The sequence below is a fragment of the Columba livia genome, chromosome 5, assembly GCF_036013475.1.
Source record: "Columba livia isolate bColLiv1 breed racing homer chromosome 5, bColLiv1.pat.W.v2, whole genome shotgun sequence".
In the NCBI taxonomy this organism is placed as follows: domain Eukaryota; kingdom Metazoa; phylum Chordata; class Aves; order Columbiformes; family Columbidae; genus Columba; species Columba livia.
The window spans coordinates 17,038,557-17,060,412 of NC_088606.1; the positions used below are offsets into that span (position 1 = coordinate 17,038,557).

General features: G+C 38.9%; 1 protein-coding gene across 14 annotated transcripts in view; it reads right to left on the reverse strand.

Annotated features, from left to right (window-relative positions):
* UNC79 (unc-79 homolog, NALCN channel complex subunit) overlaps window positions 1-21,856 on the reverse strand; it is a 108,290-nt gene that overhangs the window by 76,511 nt on the left and 9,923 nt on the right. For 5 of the 14 annotated variants that reach the window (XM_065063600.1, XM_065063613.1, XM_065063599.1 and 2 more), the window contains exons 3-15: window positions 21,094-21,398; window positions 17,666-17,836; window positions 14,800-14,892; window positions 13,452-13,507; window positions 12,683-12,812; window positions 11,054-11,118; window positions 9,474-9,562; window positions 8,220-8,260; window positions 6,980-7,008; window positions 5,713-5,942; window positions 5,207-5,378; window positions 3,111-3,341; window positions 973-1,163 (exon numbers count right to left, since the gene is read on the reverse strand). In XM_065063600.1, the coding sequence (XP_064919672.1) occupies window positions 973-1,163; window positions 3,111-3,341; window positions 5,207-5,378; window positions 5,713-5,942; window positions 6,980-7,008; window positions 8,220-8,260; window positions 9,474-9,562; window positions 11,054-11,118; window positions 12,683-12,812; window positions 13,452-13,507; window positions 14,800-14,892; window positions 17,666-17,836; window positions 21,094-21,398 (1,803 nt within the window). Of the gene's footprint in view, window positions 1-972; window positions 1,164-3,110; window positions 3,342-5,206; window positions 5,379-5,712; window positions 5,943-6,979; window positions 7,009-8,219; window positions 8,261-9,473; window positions 9,563-11,053; window positions 11,119-12,682; window positions 12,813-13,451; window positions 13,508-14,799; window positions 14,893-15,140; window positions 15,260-17,665; window positions 17,837-21,093; window positions 21,418-21,856 lie in introns of those variants that run through there. The other 9 variants (XM_065063604.1, XM_065063603.1, XM_065063602.1 and 6 more) reach the window with 7 other exon arrangements.

Below are 21,856 nucleotides of genomic sequence, written 5' to 3' on the forward strand. Positions count from 1 at the left end.
GAGAAGAGAAGACTGAGAAGGGACCTTTTTTATGCTTATAAATATCTCAAGGGTGGGTGTCAAGAGGATGGAACCAGACTCTTTGCAGTGGTGCTCAACGATAGTATGAGGGGCAACGGGCACAGAAAGGAGCACAAGAGCTTCCACCTGAATATGAGGAGAAACTTCTTCACTTTGAGGGTGTCAGAGCACTGGAACAGGCTGCCCAGAGAGGTTGTGGAGTCTCCTCTGGAGACATTCAAACCTGCCTGGACACATTCCTGTGCAATCTGCTCTGGTGAACCTGCTTTAACACGTGGGTTGGACTAGATGATCTCCTGAGGTCCCTTCCAATCCAACCATTCTGTGATTCTGTGATAAACTTACAGTCAGTTTCAGAGTCTCTTCACCAGTTAAAAGTAAATTAATTGTCAAAGGCATACATGAAATACAGCCACCATTCTTATTCTAGTGTTTTCTTTGTTCAACGGGGGAAGATATTAACTAAATCAATACAAATCACTGCTCTTTATGTGCCAGCTCCACTAATCCCCACCTTTTCTCATCAACAGCTGGCCAGGAGGAGAATCACAGAATCGACTGGGTTGGAAAAGACCTCAGAGATCATCGAGTCCAACCCTTAGTCCAACTCTAGTCAGTTTACTAGATCATGGCACTAAGTGCCATGCCCAAAGATGCTTCTTCCACCATGCTGCAGGAAGGCACTGAAAATGTGCCTTGCTGACAGCAAAAAAAGCATCCATGCAGTTAGCTCTTGATACAGATTCAATGATATCAGAAGCAATAAAAGGAAACTTTCCCAAAGCTTAAGCACTTTTAGTGTAAATGTAAGTCATACAAAATTCAGAAGTATTCACTCACTACTGTCTATTGCACACAGCTGTTTTTATTTGTTGTCACCTTCTTACTGTGCTAAAACTCTCAACAATCAGCATGTGCAATGATTGAATAGTTCCACATATGTCTGCATACCTCAACACTTCCCGAAACTCTTTCAGCTGGTTATCAGGCACTTCTGTCCTTATAGCTTCCAACCACTCTGGCATGATACATTCCCACACTGGCTGGTTTATCACATTGTATGGAATCAAGCAAAGAATTCGATTCAGCCCTTCCTTTAGTTGGGTCACAGCACTACACGATTTGTCCCAGTATCCACCAACCTGTGGGTATTTACAGGAATTAGACTGATGAGCGATACTTCTAGTCCCTGTAACTTGCCCAGAACCATAAACTTGCTCAGTGTGTTGCAGCCAAGACATTGTGGGGGGTGATCGTTAGCACCCTCCAGGCTGAATTTAGAATTCAGCCACGGGGATTGCACTGTTTTTTTCCTCTCTCATTTGACCCACGGTACACAAATGCTGTCCAAGATTTAGATGAAGTTTGCTCAATTCAAGGCCATGATATGGAGTAACCTCTCATTGTTTACAGTTCTCAACAAGAGACAGATTTGTTTGGTCAAACTTACACCTTCAATTATTTGCTCTGGGCAACTTGTTACAGTTCTGAAAAACTTGGTCCGTATCAGGTGTTCTTTTGTGTTTGTGTGTTTTGTTAGGTTTTTCTGTTTGGGTATTTTGTTTTGTGGGGTTTTTTTGTGGGTTTTTTTTTGAGAGAAGGTTATAAGGGATAGAAGCCAAAAAATATACTTCTAAGTAAATAAGTAACTAGCCTACAGGGATTAATTATTCTAACTGACCTCAGCTCACATCTGCTGTTCCTAACTAATAGCTCTTGAAACGCCTGCTGTTTTGGCAGCAACTACTGGTAATCTCAGCCAACTATTTTTTCTCCATTCATCACAGCTAATTTCATGGCTGTTTGTCTTCACATTCTAGCAAACCCCCGCAAATCTGGCAAGTTGTCGGTCTAGTCTTACACACTGCAGTGGGGGTAATAAATTCAGGTTAATGGATCCAAGACAAGAAAAAGATTCAGTACAGATTACAACATGAGGTTCAGTCCTTCCTTTCCCCATTAGCCTCAAAGCCCTGATGTCTTTTCTTAAGTTCTAACACTCAGTTCATCCATTTGCCTCTCATCTGTGCCCCAGTCCTCCCACAGCCAGGGGTATCTTCAGAGCGATGGTTCAGAGTGAGACACATACACATGCTGGTCTGCACACGTACAGCAAATCCCATATATTAAGTCATGAATTATCCATGAGTGCACACTTCACCCCTGATGATGTCATATATCACATCTTTATGGCCCTTCCTAGTCTAGCCACCTGATTTTAGGAAACAAAACCAACATGTCTCCTGGGCATTTTACATAAGAGGGTCCCAAAATGAAAGTCTTCTTACAAAAGCGGATGTGGTACAGTTGTCAGCTATAAATGAGGAAAAAGTCTTAAACCCATCACAAAAATAAAGTTACTATTTTCAAGCTGATGTTTCATTTTCTATAGAGGAATCTTCATATGCCTGACTTTGTTGCCCATCTTCACTATCCAGGTGAGTTCTGCTTCATAATTAATGGACGGAAAGAAAGACTCTTTGTAGAAGCGATTCCAGCAACAGTCTCACTTAGGCAGCCTGAATGACCTTTCAGACAAGTCTCTTTCTCTCCATCTGCAATACGGCAATCCACGGTAGACTAGTCTCTTAACTGAATCACTTAAATCAGGTATCTGCAGCTACAGGGCATCAGTATGCCCAGAGTTCCTTTCATTTACAACTGTGTGATTTCACGAGCCTTAATTCACAGCTGCAGAGATGAAGTATTCAAAGAACAGGGAAATATTAGTAAAGCAGACTAGTAAAGTACAGGCTTATATTTGGGAGCAGTCAAATGACACCTTTTACTAAAGACAAATTTGGGTGCTTCAGCAGTATAATGGAAATGTACAACTATCAAAAATGTATGCTGTCTTTCTATACCTACAATATTCTTCCAACCTGTCTTCATAGTTACTATAAATAATCCCTTCTCTCTAACACAGTAGAATTAAAAATGCTATGAAAACAAAAAACTCCTGAACTCCACTGTTCCCTCAACCACTGAGATTTCTTTTGCCGTGACAGAGCTGGGGGAGAAATTGTGTTTATACCTAAGACTTTAATCCCTGTGGCAAATAAAGGAACCTTCAGATAAGTTATTCTTACCCTGGCAAACTCCATTGGTTTAGGAAGGAGGCACATAACCATGACATCAAACCGGACATCACAAACAGTCTTCAACCACTTAGTAACAAACTGGGGTTTGAGCTTTTCAACTAGGCTGCCAACTTCATCATCCATCATGTAAGCTGTGGAGTGAAACCACTGGAACACCATGCTAACCAGCCTTGCCAGACTCTCTGTGGGGGTGTTCTCACTGGGAGTGCAAAGGCTCACCTGGAAGACAGAAACACAAATCAAGTTTCATTTCTAGAATTAAAGGTGGCAAATTGTCTACTATGTTTTGCATGTTCTCAGCAATACATGAATGCAGATTACATAGAAGGCAAATGAGCTGATCAGTTTTAAGTAGAATTTGGCACAGGACAATCAACAAAAATTTCCAAACCAGAAAATAACAATAAGAGGGGAAAAAAACAAGCGCTCTTTTTTTTTTTTTTTCTTGGTTTCAACACTGGAAATATCAATACAGAACAGTTTGACAAACTGAAACATTTTCTTTTGAACTTTAAAATGACTCTTCATTTCAAAAGGTAATGTAATGCCTGGTAAAATATAAGATACACATACACACATATATAAAAAATGTACATGATAGAAAGACAAACCAAAGACTCTGAAAAAAGTTGTGTACTTAATATAGTAAATGATCTTTGCTTTGCAAAAATATTCGGATTTTGATTTTTTTTTGTCCTCATTTGGGACAGGAATATGAGTTTTAAGTTGTCAAAAAATTCTCACATAATTAATATTTTTCTCTCCTTCCCCAAAATCTCTCTTTCTAAAATGACATCCGCACTGTAAAACTGTCCCAAATCTGAGATCAAGTCTGTACCTCAGTTCACAGACCAGACACACTGCTAAGCCCTTAACTACCTGCTGTTTGAGCTCTTGGTGTCTTCTGGGGACAGGAGACAAAGTTTCAAATCAGGTTGCTGCACTGAATCCAAAGAATGGAAAATAACAGATGACAGGAGACTGAGGAAGCTCTTTTAACCACCTGTCAGCTGTTTGTTACCACTTCCTAGTGAAAGCTGTACAACACTCAGCACCTGGCAACCTGAAACCAGTGACTGCTGCTTTGCATTCACATCATTTCTGGGGAAATGGCAAACAGCACTGCTTCCCACAGAAGACCCGAATCCATCTTACAAGTACTTTTCCTCCATGTTTTTTCTTGGGATAAGGCAGCTAACAACAGCCTTGACAGTTCAAACTAGAGTCTTCAACGTTCTGCTTCATTGCAGGTTGAAGTTAAGGTGTTTGCTTTTTGGCACTTGTCTCAGTTGAGCATTAACTCAAAGGCAGTATCAGCTGGCAGCCTTTTCAATAGGAACTCTGTCCAGTTTTTAGATGAAAGGTATTCATTTTATGAAAGAAAACAGCGACCCACTATGGCTCACAATCTGTGCTGTCATCTCTGCCAACACTCACTACAGAGAGATCAAGAGATTTTATAAGATTAGAATGAAGTCAGTGAGCTCCCCCTCCCTATCGTAGAAAGATAAACTCTCCAAGTCAAGGATGAGGTACGTACAGTGTAACAAAACCTGTTCTCTCTCACTTCAGTTCACTCTGTCAGCCCCTATTGGGTGAATTAACTGGAGCAGAACGACTGGGACTGATCCAACCAGACCAACCTAAAGGCAGGAAGGAAAAGCAACCCACTAAGACTCTTCCAGCCTATTTAGAGGTAAGAGAGAAAGCTGAACTTCCAGAGAGTGATGTTGAAAGATGGAAGGTGAAAGACAGATCTTTAGGGGATTGCCTTCTAAGGTTAAAATAATGGCACTTAGCAGGAAGCACCTGTGAGCAGAAGATGATGGCACACAGGAAGTCAATAAAAAAATTGGGAGGATGAATAATTCTGTTATAAACTCTATATAGGACTCAGAAGTCAGTGAGCAGCTTCACCCAAACTAGTTCTGAAATCTTCAAGTCTGACAGCTTCACAGAACTTCTTTTTGCTTACAAATCAGAAAAGTATCCAACTAAAGCTAGGAAGTGGGAAAAAAGGATACAAAATTGAGGGTTCAGAAAGAAAGGAGAGAGAGTGAGAGAAATGAGCAAGAACTTCTTACCAAGAACCAGATTCCAAACTGGCTCAGAAGGCGTTGGTCATGCTTGTCATCATCTTTATTATCAAAGTCTGTGTTGTCCAGGGAGTGATGGGAAGAAGAGAGGCCCATCTGTCTCCTGCGGTTGAGTTCATGCTCCCTCTGCTCAGCATGAAACTCTGCTTCCTTCAGCAAGCTATAAAACAAGCTTGTGGTCAGTGAATGCAGCTTTCCTGTACCGGATACGGGTATCTGGTCAACAATAACCAGAGGTTAAGGCATCTGGTGTCACTGTTTTCCTCAGAGCAGTAAAAAAATAACATCAAACCCTAGGATTCAAGGCTGGCATCTTCCACGAGGACAACACTCACAGCTGATCAGTACTTTGCTAAAGCAGCAAAGTTCAGAGCACCCTGCTCTGAACTTGCGCTGGTGAAACTAAAATCAGTTTGCACAAGATCTGCAGGCAATATTTACATGAAAGCCTGATCAAACTTTACACCATGATGCCTTATAAGCTGCCATGTTACCTGATCACAGCCTCCACCGTACACACAAGTTCCTCTGCCCCACACTCCCGGGTGTTGATAGGGGGTGGTGAGGTCTGATACAGATGGGTTTCTGCAGCTGCCCCAACTTCACTGCTGTGATGATTTGAATGGCACCTTTTGCAGTAGCGCACCGGCCTGTTGCCATGGCGGCCACAGCAGCCTGCTGAGAAGCACGTGACAACAGCTCTTCTGACATGCGAACTACAGTTCTGCAAAATAAAAATATACTTTATTAATATTAGGCCACAAGTATCAGGAAGTGGAACTGAAAACAGGGATGAGAGCACTGGGGAACTGGCTCAAGTGTTGGTCGTTTCCAAAATCACTACACATAAGCACAGCTGTGTGCAAACTCCTGATGCCAAGTGTCACTAAACTCCCAGAAAGATGAGCTCAGGCCTAATTGCTGGGCTTGGACTTAAATATCACAGTTGTTCTTCATTTGGAGCAGGACAAACCAACATTTAAGTCATCAGCCTCAACTTTCTGGCTTGGAACAATCTCTAAAGTTTCCAGTAGTTCTCTTAACCCCTGCTTATACTTCAGAATGTCTTTTTAAGTTACATGTAGCAACAGGCAGATCGTTAGGAATATAATCAATGGTGCTACATCAGTTTATGCTGCCTTGTCATAGGTAACCATCCAAGCCTCCAAACTATGCACTACTTTTATTTTTGCCAGCTGCCACCAACACAAAAGCTTTCTTTGTCACAAAAGACCTAGAATGTTATTCGCTGTATTCCTTATTATTAAAATGTTACCAAAACACACTAGTTGGTATGCATTGCAAGCAGATTCTTTTTGTCAGCAGTCTTTTCAGAGCCAAGCACTGAAGACTTTCAGTCCATATATTTTTATAATATACAGTTTACAGTAGGTTTTTTGTTCAATTTATGATTAATCCAAGACTTCAATGAGGAGAAGACATAAACTATTAGATTTAAAATTAATATCTTGCTCTATCCTCTTCATAAGCAGAGTTATAGAATGAAAACAGAGTTCAAATGCATAATTAAATTGTTCTACTAATTGCCACTTCAATAGAAACCTACAACTCAAATCAAGCATCAGCAGTTTTAACAAAAAGAAACCTTGCTGCTGAATCATTCCCATCCACCAACAAAGGCATTCATGGACAAACTGTGAAAATTTGGAATGGTACAAAAAAGAACGCACCACATAGTAATGGAATGACATTACACACAACATCAAATCATGCCCCATCACACAAATGACTGAATCTTACCTTCTTCTGACATATAGCAGAAATTTCAGCTGTAAGGGGAAGGCATACAAAACATCAACACAGAATGACGATCCTTCTGTTTTACTGTGGCAGCCATGGGAAAATGGACTTGCTGAAAGGAAGTGTCTGAGGCTAAATTTGTCTTAGCAGATATTATTAAAACATCTAAGCCTGTTGGACTGTATGAGGTAGGACACTATATACTTAGGTCTGCTGGATATTGCTACAGTGAAATGAAAGAACAGCCTTGGTGCATCGTGTGGTGTGCCCTACATCCCATCCACCTTCCTCCTATGCTTCTGCCTCACGAGCAGTCTAAGTGCACTCACAGGGACATTGCGAAAGCTCACAGTATGAAAGATTAGTGAATATAGATGAAAAACGTAGAAGCAGCCACTGTGTCTGTGGCCCATGACTCCATAGCAAATCGTTTGCAGATAAAACCTGTGAGCAGTAGCTATTTAGTTTGCTGCCCTGGCAACATCTGATATGGTAAATATAGGTGGCTAGGTAAAAATAAGTGTTTCCCTTAAATAAACAAAACATTCTTAATCTGGATTAGATTTCAACTAAAAGGAGGCAGCAAAAAATCTTCACTGCCTAAGAATTTTCAGTTTGCAGAACAAAGAGAGAGGGAGTGTCCTTGTTCTGTCCTTGAAAGGGTTAATTTTAGAGAACATGTGACCATTCTTGCAAACCCAGGAAATTCTGACTAGTCTGTCAACAAGCTTTGTCTGCATTCTGGTAGATAATAGAATATCAGGCTCTCTCACTGGACAAAGGGCAATGAATGGATCAATGACTGGATCATAGAAAAATATTTTATGTTCTTTTCTGATACACTTAACAGTCTCCTGTTCATAGAACAGATTTTCAGAAGCTTTAAGAGCTTTCAAATCAGATATATGTTGCCGGAAGAACCAGCTCCCTTTTTTCCACCCCAAATGTAAATGCTTCAATTGTCTCTGTTTCCTCACATATAAGGAGTTGCATACTATTACAATTAGAAGATGGGTCAATTTTTCAGAGTACTAAGAGTACTTTGTAAAGTACTTTACTTTAGTAAACAACAAGTACATTCAGACACTAAGCAGTATTAACTACAAGCTACTTCACTTTTTTTTTAAATCCCTTTAGAATAGAATGCAGCATTTCAACTAATACAGTATGCAGAAATATCAGTAAGCATAGGGTTGCATAATTATGATTAGTTTGTACCTACCCTTAAAATACCTCTTACCTTGTGGTAGAAGAACATCTATCAACCATTCACTGTGATCCCTATAAAAATTGCATATCTGATTAGCTTCCATTTTTTATTTATCTATGCATTTATTTTTGCACAGAGCAAATTTACCTAAATTAATGTGGTAGAACATACATTATTCTGAAGTTGTTTTATACAAATGTAGTTTTATAAATTGCAGGCTACTTTACATTACCTCACTTTCTTGTGCCTCACTTATTGTAAATTGCTACTTTGATGATGTTGGTCCACCATGTTCAGAGCTTTCGAAAAATTACTTTTAAGGCATAAATTTATCATATTAAAATAGTGTGTGCTCTGAAAGTCTGAGGGCTAAGAAATTATAGGCAAGAATCTCAGATGAAGACAGAATATAATGCAGAAGTACCATTTTCCGTGAGTCTCCTTAGAAGCTATGCTTCTGCCAAATTCCATTACTGCTTCCTGCAGCTTTAAATCAATGATGACTTAAAAACCTAAGATGAGATGTAATGGATTTTCCTACAACTGGTGTGATATAAAGGTGTCTTAAATTGGGTATAAAAAAAACCTTATGTAGCTTCTGGACAACTTGTAACCTCATCCATTTCAACTAATGATTGGAACTCCCCGTAAATATTAGTAGATCTTGTAAAGCAATGCAAATCAAATTTAGAATTACAAAATAATAATAGTAGTAATAGTAGTAACAGTAGTAACAGTAACAACAACAACAACAACAATAATAATAATAATAATAATAATAAAGTGAGGTTAATTAATCTCAGGCTATATTCTTTCCAGGTACTGGATAAGCCTGGACCAATTCCAATTCTTTACTCTGCTGCTTCACAGCATACCCTAGAGAATAATCTGAAACATGTTACAGAAAAGTGATGAAGTCTTTGTGAAAGAGCTTTCATTGTAATGTCCTGGTTTTAATGACAACTAAAGGATGAGGAGTAAAAATATTTCATAAGCAAAAGCCTATACGTTACCAAGGTTCCCCTACCATAGTCAACGCATCCCAATGCATCCATTCAAAGATATTAAAACTCACTGCTGTTCAAGCTAGATGCCAATGCTGATCATGTGGGGTAAATTTGTGTAATTCTCATTCATAGTGAGTGGCAGTGTGCTCCATGTATTTCAGCAGGGTTATCTATATAAATTATATCCTAACAATAAAAAAAATAAAGCATAACTCCAGAGTTCTGTACTCTGGAGTCTGACTGTACCTGATCATTTTCCAGTTCTTAGTTTACGTACCCTGCAATTCTCTGGCTGCATTCTTCACAAAGATATAGAGGAGGAGGCTTATCACCCAAAGCCACAGACAAAGATGGATCAATGCACATCTGAAACACAGAGAAGGAAAAGAATTAGCGCATCTGTTCACTGAAGTTCACTGAGGACGTTCAACGCAGGACATACGACATAACACAGCTTTGGTATGTGTTGAGAGCTTTCAGTATTCTGAAAGATGGTACTCAGCACCTGGCAGTACAGGATTTCAAATGATTTCTAACAAAGACAGGGATGAAACTGAAAGTGAGAGCCTGTGGGAAGAGAACAGGACATATTTCAATACCAGTATTATCACTCTCTGAAAGACAAGTATATTTTATGTTACACATTTACACTGCATAGTCATGACAGAATTGTTTTTTATTTTTTTCCAATGACATGGTCACTTAGAGGATCCATTACTTAGGACTAGGTAAAGTGAAAGTCTAGATTTTTCTCTCTTGGTAACACCTCTTCCAGAAAAATCTAATTTTCAGTCATCATAGTTGTTAACTATACAGCACAATTCCAATGACAGAATGAAGACTATGGAGCCACAGTTCCCTTGGCAGCGTAGGTCCAAACTTCGTCTTGCATTACCTTTATCCTTCTACATCAGCCAGTTACAGAAAACACAGTTACCAGCCAATTACAGACATGTTTTTACGTGTTTTGTACTATTTAAGGAAAAGCTGAACAGTAGAATGCATATGCAATATCTTAACCACTTAAATCAAAAGTTTCTTACTCCAAGTGCAAAGTCTTATTTATAAAGACAAATGCCTCTTTGAATGTTTCTCATCTTTATTAACCCAATTTACTTTTATCTGCAGACTGCATTTTTCTAAGTGATGACTGGTCAAGACTGGTTCTGTCAAAGTTAAGCTAAGAGATCATTCAAAAATATTCAGGTATCTAATCTGCAAATACTAGAACTGTAAGTTGCATTGGTATTTTGCTCTGGCCTTGGAATGCTGTTCTTACCTCTGCCATCGAATCGCACTATGATCCTGGCTTAGCAACTTCACTTTTTCTTACACTGTGCATAACCAGGAAATGATATCATTTACCTCCCTCTAAGAGGGCTGCAGTGAGGTAAGTAAAGCTTTGTTGCTGTTTGCTTTAGGACATATTCCAAACAAAGAATCACAGAGTAGGTGAATTTTATGACCCTAGTCAAGATACCAAGGTGAACAGATAGCTACATAATCCACATAATGTTTCCTGTATATAGTAATATTTGTGCACATATTAACACACACGTGTGTGTTCAGGAAATATTTACACAGATTAGCCAGCAGCCAGATTAGATTTTTATAAAGTGCTCTCCAACTATCATCATCTTTAATATCAAGACTTGGCCCACAGTAGTTTGCCATCTTGCTTTAGGCAGTCAAAGAACACTTTCGTGAAGTTCTGGCCTGCTTGGTCTCGACAGACTTTGCTGTTCCCTTAGCTCCTGCCCTTAGTCACCTGCACACAACCAGAACATATGCCTGGGGCCAAAGTACAACCTCCCATCCCCAAAAAGTTGGGTTTGACCCCTGAAGAAACAGCAGTACCTTCACAGCTGGTTTGTTAATTGCATTATGACATTCAATGTGCTGGCAATGAATAGGATTCCAGGCTGCAAAACCAAAACACAGCTGATTAATAAATAGAAAAAATACATTTATATTCTTTGTATTTAGCAATATCAATTAAGAACAAGATCCTCTTGTACTAAGTACTATACAAATATAAGAGAAGACCTAGCCATTCCTCAGGAAGCCTACTCATTACAATGAACAACCTAGAAAATACTTGTTTGGAACATAATTATTAAATGAACCATGATCTCAATGAAGAAAGGGAAAAAGTAAGACACAGACATCCCTGTTGTAGACCCTTCCTGATCTCACTAACACCCTGAATTAATTAATTGTCCTTCCATTCCAGGAGCAGGATGGTAGAAGTAGCTGAGTAAATTCAGTAATATTCCCAGGCAAAATCAAAACACAGCTATGACAAAGGAAAAAAAGTCCAGCAACAGAAGGAGCCTTAGCTTTGTAATGACAAGAAGTAAACAACAAAGGTGTGTTCAAGTAGCATCACCTGGATGCTATAGAGAATGCTCCCAGGCCAAAATGACATGCAACTGCAGATAATACTTATCCTTTTCTAGGATGTATTAACAAAAAATTTTTATACAGGAAAATTATTCCAGTCTACCCAGTGCTAGTAACAGCTCAGATGGAACGTCATGCTTAGTTTACAGCCCTGCCTGCATGAAAGAAGTGATGCAGAGCAGTACAAGATGAATGACTGAAAACAAAAGTCAAGAAAAATCTAACAACCTCTCAAGGGAAGGCTTTAGAACATATCAGACAAACATGTAACAGGATGTACTTGTAACATGTAACCCAAGAGGTACTTGAGTTGTTCTAGAGGCTCTTCTAAGGTTTCTTTCAATCCCTCATTTTTATTATTTAAAATGTTGCATTCTGGCCCACAAATTTTAAAAGTCAGTAAACCATGTCCCATACAACATGGATTATTTGAAACTGGTTGAGACAGGCAAACAGAAAAAGCAAGTTGGGGATTGCTGCTGGACAGCCTCCACCATAGAAGCACAATCCCACCAGTTTCACTGGGCAGTTTCATGGACAGAGGACTTTGTACCATCTGCCTGCTCAGCTCCAGATGTCTTGTTGACTTTGGCTCTCACTTTCAACCTATAGTCAGCCTTGAGAACTTATCCATTATATTGATTGCTCCTGACATCGCCTGACTTTTTTTGACAGTAACAGCCAAGATAAGGAGCCTCAGCAGCAGCAGCAGCAGTGGCAGCAGCTGGCATAACAAAAGCAACCAAAGCAATAATTGAAAGGAACATAAACCAGAACCCTTGTGAGGCCAAGTAGGCAGTTTCACAGACCATTTGTAATGCCATATTTATTTCTTCTCCTGTTCTGGTTTCATTAGGATTGGGAGTAACACAATATATTTACTAGCCACAATCACCATTTTTATTTTTCCCAGCATCTTTTGAAAATATAGAGAAATCGATATTGTATATACTTATGAAAGTACCAATGCATAGAATAAAACATTTCAAAATACACTGTAGAACTGTAAACATGTGACATTAACACATTTCTGGTAATTTCCTTTATATTTATTTTGGCTTATACAAAAACAGCTGCACTGACCTGTGTACTGCAGTCCTCTGTACTCACTGATTGCCCCGGGGGGCTTTAAATTGGGCCAATAGTGAAATAACATTTGTACCGCTGGAGGTTTAACTTGAGATGGTCCATAGGCTATCACATATAGCAAATCCTAAAGACAGGTACAAAATGTTTATTTTGCAAGATAACAAGACACAATTCAATACATATTACTTACATTCACAAAGATACCTGAGCACACAAAAGATATACATTTCATGCCCTACAAAGCATCCTTTCTATGTTCTTATAAGTAGATTAGATGAATAATTTCAACAATATGTTCACAATTGGCTTCTGAGTTTGATCAGAGCATCCAACAGCTACAACCCACACCACACAGTATGCTAACATACAGCACATGAAGCCTCCCTGTAACTATGGAGCAAAGAGGTGTGATATAGATAAATAAGTGATCTAGATCAGATTCAGGCTAAGACAATACTCACAAATAATCCTTGTAAAAGCTCAGTCCCACATAAACTGAGAAAACTGATGGTTATTAAAATTTCTGCTGATGGGAGCCACAACCACAGAGTATTTAGGAAACTGAGATCTGTTCTACCAAACATGGAGCTGCTTCTGTAAACTAAAAATCAGAGGGAATTTCCTCTCCATAATCCAGAAGTAGAACCGGATATAAAGATCATTTAAAGCTTCTTGGCACAGAGTCACTTCAATTTTCAAGACACCTTTTCATTACTACCTAAATACAGTCATACCCACAAAATATATATGATCACAAACTTACTTTCCATACTTCTTGTTTATATTTCATGAGGCATTCCAATAATTGGCAGTGATACACTGAGAGAGAAAAGACAGTATAGACACATTGAAATGGAAACTCAAGTTACAGAAGTGATGTAATTAGCTGATTGGCTTGTTCTGTCCATCCAAAACTCTAAACCTCATTTAATTACTTTTTATTTTAAAGGGTTTGCTGAAGAATCATTGCCCTGAGAGTCATCAAAAAAGATTAAAAATTAAATATTAGTAACTTGATCATGTCAATGCAGTAAGACAACAAGTATTATAGGTGTACAGCTTTTTCCACAGCAATGGAGATCTTTTTCAAACACATTTAGTTTAAGAATACCTGCTAATTCATTTAAACTTTGTACCTCTGGCACAATGTAAAGCTGCAAATGAGTATATTGTCATTCATCTTGAGGCAGCAATGGAGGGCACATGTAACAATACATAAATCCCATGTATACCAAAGGCTACAGGAGCCACTCTGCATCAAACAAACAGGAGAATCAAATGAACTACTTTACATGTTTGACTTCTTAAAAATCACAGGCCAAAATTTCCCTCAGATGGCTGGAACATGGAATTCACAAACAAAAATAGAACATTTAGTGAAAAAACACTAACTTATACGAGTAGCTTTTAAAGTTGGTGTGTTGCTATTAATTATCACTGGGAAGTATGTTAACATGACGTGATGATACTTCTCACACACATACCGCAGTGTGGGGTTCCTTTCCCCACACATCATCTACATAAAATGGGAAATAGCTGACTATCATGCAATGTAACAGCTCCCTCAGGTTACATTTTGTTTCAATTTGGTTATGTGATCCCACTGATTTAACTGGGACTGTGCCATCATGAGAGAGAATAGCCTTGTGTTTAGATACTTATGATTACATTTAAATCCATTATAGTTCTGTTGCGCCTGCAGCCAGCATTACCTGCCTTCTTTAAAAAACAACATCAGTTGTGAACTTGGTGGGATATCAGAGTATAAGATAAACTGTTACTATTAATTTCTATAGTCAAAGTAAGTGGTGATAACATGGATGTTATAAATCAACATTATTTTCTGATGTCAAGCAAGAATAGATCAGAGCCTCCAATCCTGGGCCAAATCCTTTATCTTCATCACAACAAGTTCTCGTATCTACATAATCTTACTTCAAGCATGATGCTCAGAAATTCCAGTTTTGACTAAAATAACTTATTTTTCATCCTGTGTTGGATGGTGAGACAGATTTCTCCCAACATCTGAACTTTTCTGATTACATTTGACATAGTACTTCATGACTCATAGTTTTAGAGAGAATGATACCGTGTCGCATGTTTACACATACCTGGGTTTGATGTGTACTGCATTGCAATCATTAGCATTGATGATGCAGATAGATTGACATGTGCTGGAACACCTTCTCTTTTTGAGGATCCCACTTAAAATAAAGGAAAAAAAGAAAGAAAACATTTTTTATTGTATAACAAGGAACATTAAGCAAGAATAGCATATTAAATAATTCCAACTGATGCAAATAAAATCCCCAAGGTACTATGTCATTAAAAAGCAAACAAACAAACAAGCAAACAAAACTAGAAACATTCTGAATTGGAGAAGGTGAAACCCCCTTTTCTGCTGGAAGAGAAAGATGACTAAGAATATGATATTGCTTCACAGAGCACACACCTGGTTTTCCAGATCAGCAAGATTTCATTGTCAGAGCTGCATGAATCAAAGAGAGGGATCTTCTCAGGTACTCTCCTTCACACCCCACAGACTGGTCAAAACAATGTCACTTGTGTAGCCAAGTGCCCCTAGGACTTGGATTGTAGAAAAGTAAGGTGGAAGTGGAGAGTAAAGAAACAAGAAAAAATAGAAAGCCCACTGCTGAGGTACACTGATGAAGGGCTGGGGCTGGCAGTACCTGCTGGCTGTTGGTGTATGGCAAACATGACTACTCAGGGATCACAGGGTACAAGTTCAAGTTATAGGTACATTCCAGAAAAATTAGTCCCCCTTGTTATGTTAACTGTGCTAAGATAATGATAAACAGTAGCACTGAAGTGTAGCTAAGCTGTTGTAACTCTGACCTCATACACGAAGTGGCCAGAGTTCCTTCTGGTCTCCTACTAATTAGTTACTGTTAAATGGTATACTTGGAAAAACCCTGCAGAGCGTAGGTGTTTATTTTCTGAAACGCAACATGGCAATATGGCTTTGAAGGCAACCTCCCACACAGAGATGTGGCATGTATCTTCCACATCCTCGCTCACAGCACTTTCCCAAGCCTGGCTGCCACGACCCAAATACCAAGCATTTGGGACAAAAGCACAGAACTGCAGCTCCCAGTTCAGTGAGATGCTTTCATTCTTCCCATCTGGCTCTCCAGCTGCTCACACAATCTCTTGCATCCTCCCTTTCAGATTGATTCAGAGCTGAACACCAGAGGAAGGAAAGGTTCTGCACTTGTCTTGTGAAGGGGCAGATCATTCCTGGTGGGGAAAGACCAGCCACTAACTAAAAGGGCACCCACTGGAAAAGCCGGAGGGAAGGAAAAATAGAGAATTTCTCTCTTCTATCTGGTACTTCTCTACATGACCCAGCATTACTATGGCTCTCTTCACTGCACTTCATTCACCCTCTTTTGACTCTCATCCATACATGTAAGAGCCCACAAATTATCACAGCAAGGTCTATTTGGATGGATTTAACTTACAAAATACTCAGCAGCTCTAATCTGGCAATTAAAATGTGGCCATCAGCTGAAAAGTAAGACATAGTACAAGAAGCCAACTTTAAAGAGCAGCAGACTGGTTTCATACAGAGATCTAACCAAAACTGTATGAGGAAAAAGGCAGCAGGACAAAGGCTGGTCCCATGCTCTACATGGATGCAATCACTGCCAAAGGGAGCTGGGGAATAGTATCTATTTAAGTAAACCAAGGATTTGGCTCAATCAGATGTTTTGGAGAACAGTTTTACAGATCTGATACAGTTTCCTTATCCATAAGGAAACTGAGGTACAGAAAAGCTAAGGGATTTCTCCAAGATCACTGACTGGTAGAGCCAGAACACGTAGGTGATAAACTTCCATTAAATTTAACCTCAAAACACCGGACCATGCTGCTGTTCATGTTCTAACAGCATCTTCCACATGCTTAAATGACATCAGTGTTAATCTCTGTAAAAAAGTCGCTCATGTTTTTCCACAAAGGTCTGGAATATAGATAAGGAGGAGACATTCTCACAGAATCACAAGATGGTTGAAGTTAGAAGGGACCTCTGGAGATCACCTTGTCCAGCCCCCCTGCTCAAAGAAAGGCATCTAGAGCAGGTACTCAGGACCTTGTCCAGCTGCGTTTTGAGCATCTGGTAGGATGGAGAATCTGCAGCCCCTCTGGCAAACTGCTCCAGCATTTGATCACCCACACAGCTAAAGGCTTGTTGGTTAAAACTGTCTTTTAATATTGATCCTAATGCTTCCATCTGCAGTACACAGTTAAATCTCTCACTGCTACTGAAGTCCCATCAAGCCTTTTACCAGGTACGGAGACAAGTATTCAGAACACACCTCAGGATTCACATTCTGCAGGGATTATAAAATTATGTGATCATGTGACACCCTCAGTGGGGGAGAAAAAAGAAAGAGGAATAAAAGGAGGCACTGTCGGATTCAGTCTTAACATTTACAGAGAGGAGACATTACAGACGCAGCTATTTAGTACAGAACTTAAAGAGAAAATGCCGAGAAGAGAAGTAGGGAGAAAAATCAGAAATTCACCACATCATTACATTGAGAACAGTCATTCTTGTACACCCAAGTTTTGGCCAGCTAAAAAAATTACACGTTGCTACTGTATCTATCATTTCAGGAGCAGTCTGCCCATTGATTCTGTATTCAAAACTCCCACTGCTGGCACTGAAAGTTCTATGAGTCTGAAAGCAATGTATTTCTTAAATAAGCTAAACTTCAACCTTTAAATGAAGGAAAATTGCACACAGTAACACAGCATAACAAATAAATAAAAACCATAGAATGATTCTCTTTGAAAAGTAGTCACACAGAATTATTTTACAAACGTACATACAGTAGATTGGTATCCCATTACAATACTATGAGAGATCAAACTTTAACTCCTACGGTCTAATACTTTTATAGCAGTGCATCATGTTTTCTGAGACATAACAACACTCAAATGAGTTCTACTTACATATAGCCATAGGCAGAAAAGATGTGCTGAGATACTCTATAATATCCTTGTGCAGAAATGGAGGAAAGGTAGCTAGTGTTGAAATCATTGTATAGGGTAAAGTACTCAAAATATCATCATTGAGAAAAGGAAGTAAGCATGTAGTTGTGTAAAAAATTGATTGCCCAAGATCTGTTGAATAAAATGAAATAAATACAGAATCATTACAATGGAAAAATAATTATGATTACGTTCTTTTTAGTTTACAAAACTATTAAAAAATAAAAAAGAAAACACTTAAATTCAAGTTTTCCCCTCAAAGTAATTTGGGAAGTTAATCACTATAGACAAGAGACTTCATCCATCTTTTTGAACCCCTCCTAAAATAGAGGGAAACAGCTGTTCAACAGTACTCAGAAGAGTTTAGAGGGTATAGGAATACTACAGCCAGTAAAACCATTGTTCAAAATCAATGTTGATTTTAATCATGTAGCTATTATCACACAATGGCCTCCATTTAAGCAGAGATATTACTAGAATCAAAATTTGATACGCAGTTTGGTATCGAAAGGCCTGCTTTTGCAAAAGGCGTTCTAGTCTTTATCAACCATAGAAAAATAAGATTTTCATCTTAATTACCCTCAAGATTGCTGCAAAGTACCTACTACATAGAGACTACAGGAAGCGCCACTGTATTTTTCAAATATGTGATTAAACAATGGATCTTGTTTTCCTGGCAAGCCATAAAGGCCAAAAACATCCAAGGCTTAAAAGGAAAGGAATATTTATCAGAATGTTCATACTTATTTTAATTAATTTTACTATAATCCTTTGGTACATTTCAAGATCCAAACGGAAGGGATAGGTTATTGTGTATATGGGCACTGTGGCATCTTTATAACCTCTTCCGAATGAGGAACTGGGCTGGGGCAAATAAACCTCCGAGAAACATTACAGCACTCAGTGAGCCCCAAGTTTGAACCTGTATGATGATCCCAGTACCTCATAAGGCCTTCTCCCTGCATGAGAGGGATTCCTTTTATTACTCACTCTCTAACCTTAAGTATGTTACACAGGCCTCCAGTTCCATCTGTACAACTAGGTTGATTTAAAACTGCCTCTGTAAAGTGCTCAGAGATCTGTAGCTGTAAATATCATAAGTCACAGTAAGCATGAAAGTTAGCACTCAATTTCGGTGGTTCTGGCAGGTCTTCCATAAAAGGGTCCAGTCAGACCCTCAGTGCTAGAGGGCACTCCTCTCTTGCAATACGTATTTAGCAGCAAAGCCCTGAGAGTTTTGTACCATCTGATTGGACCAAAACTCAAGATAGCCCAGTGCACCAGTTGTACTTACCCAAACAACACGGCTCGTTCTGATTTAAAAAAATGTATTTCTTTTAGGGACATGCTTAGCTGAGGGAAAAATAAATAACAAGGTGCATTGCAAAATTTAATTCTCTGTACACAGAATCATAGAAAGTGACCTCCCCTTGCTGCAAGCATGAGTCAACCAAATTATTCCTGGCAGATGATTGTCTAAACTCTTTTCAAAAAAATGTGCAAGGCAGTTCACTCCTTCTCCTGGCAATTCATCCCAGTGCTTAACCATCTTTATCATAAAATGGCCTTTTTTTTTTTTGTTTTTTTAATTTCCATTGCTGCTGTTTAAGCCTACAACTTCTTATCCTGATTCACTGTAGCCACAAATAGTTTTATTTAGTTTATTTCTCCTCTCAGCAACCTTTACATATTTGTATATATAATCATATCTCCCTTCTATTTTTCTCCAAGCTGGACAAACCAAGTTATTTCCATTTTTCCTCACTGTTCACAGTTTCTACACCTCAAATCATTCTTGTTTCTTTTTCCTGGACTCCTCCCAAATGGACCATGTCTTTCTTATAGACAGATAGACACATCTGAAAATTTTACTCCAGCAGAGGCCTTGCTAGGGCTGTTAGAATAACATACAAAATGCTTTGGGTGTCTCCTACACAAAACACATGTTTACATATTGCTAGAATAATATATTAGTGACTTATGGTCTGCCTCTGATCTGCTGCAACATCCAGACGTCTGCAGTAGGGCTTTCAAGATAGTATTTCCCCTATTTCATTTCTGCCTTTGATTTCTCCTGCTTAAACATAGTACTTTAGATTTCTTCCTTGAAAATGTTTTAAAACAGAATGCAAATTGCCAGGATAGTTTTGAATCAGACATCTTTCACACAGAGGACATGCTATTTGCCATCTTGATAAGCCCTGCAAATCAAAGTGCTCTCTCATTTCTATCAGCCACGTAAAAAAAAATAAAATATTTAATAATACTAGACCCAGCACAGACCCCTAAAAGATTCCCACTTGATATACCCTTCTAACTGAAAAGAGCCACTGGTAATCTTTTCTGGAGTGTTTTCCTCACTCAAGTGGTGTCCACATGTCCCAGATTGCCATTAGGATGTCAAGTGACATAGCAACACAAGACTGACTAAGGACAGGAAAACCCCGCCAGGAGCCACTGTGCTGCCATAAAAGGAAATTGTGTTTGCTCAATGTTGTTTGTTCTTTACAGGTCTCCATTGGTTGTTGATTATCACTGTGTTATCTAGCTCAAAAAAGATTGTTTTGATAATTAGCTCCACCATTTCTAGAAAGTGAAGTTAAGTGGACAAGTCTGTAATTTGCTGGGAGCAAACTACACCCTGAAACCATGACGAAAATTAGTATTTGGCTTATGTAACATAGGGAGAACACTGGGCTCCTGAATCCCAGTATGGAAAGCCAGAGGCTAACAAGCCAGATACATGCAGAACTTGAGGGAAAACAATTGAAATACAACACCGTCACAAAAATATCTTGTGATTCACTAATTCAAAACATAAGCAAATACAGCTTTTCTGTAAGTCAGAGAGAGATATTGCGGTCTTTTTACCCAGGAATATGTTAAAGCTCAAATCACCATTGCCATGGTTTTTCTTCAATTAAATGTATATTATGTTCTATTTAGAGACGGACCTTCACCAAAACACTCAATCTGTATATTCATTATAGGCCAGATATACATTTGCAAGCAATTAGTGCCTTTTTAAGAGAGCCACCCCAAAAAGACCTGTCTGAAGATATCCCAGCAGATTCAAATTCAAAATCCAGATTTTTTTTTTAAACCATCTGTATTGTTTTTGTTACATACCATTGTATTTTAGTTACATACCACCAGCATATCACTAAAAATCAGACAATATCAGAATTCAAACCCAAATCCACAGTTAGCAAAAAAACATCTTTTATTTCAGAAAGTCAAACCAAACACTTGGATATAAATGCATCCCAGGAGACTGAATTCCAGATCCAGGTCAGTTTAGGCCCATCTCTTCTACTGCATTTATGCACCATTCACGGATTCACAGCACTGAAGTTAAGCGTACTGGAAGGGTTGAAGGGCCTGCTTACCATGTTGACCATGTTGTAGCAAGGGAACTAGATCCAGCAGTGTCACCAGTGTCACGTAAAGTCCTTGATAGTCCAAAGATGGGTAGTCTGATAACTGAGCATCACGACTTTGCTGGCCACGTTCAGATGGAGCATCTCGCAGGACGCTGTAAAGGAGGGAGCGAGTAACAGTAGGGTTGATGGAACTGACCTGTGGTCTTAGAGATGGGGTGAGTGGGAATGGCACAGGAAAAAGACACATGGTCATGGGCACTGTCAAATTGGAGGCATCTTGATTCTCCTTCTTCCCTGTGCGGGACAAAATGCTGTTGGGGGGACAAAGAAAAAAAAGAGACAACAAAGACACAAAGAACAGCACATTACATTGAAATGACACTATAAAACAAATAATAAAACACCAGATACATCCCACATAAGATGCAATCCCTACTGAAACCAGTGTGTTTACAAATCTAGCAACCATTCACTTTCGTGGTTCAAGGAAAGAGAATTAAAAATTGACATCTAGGAAAATTTCATTGCATCTCATGTGTTATCTGGTTCATAAGGAGCAAAAATATAAAAATGCATGTTTCAGTGCCCTACCCATGTTTCACAGTTAAGAAAAATTCTGAGAATTAGAAGTGTTTGCTATGGTAAAATAGCTGTGTCACAATAGGCTGGTACTTTGCTCTGAGATTTTAAGAGATTTCATTGTTTTTTCCCCTATAATCTTTTGAACCAACTGACTGAAAACATGCAAAATATAGGTGTGGCACTTGCA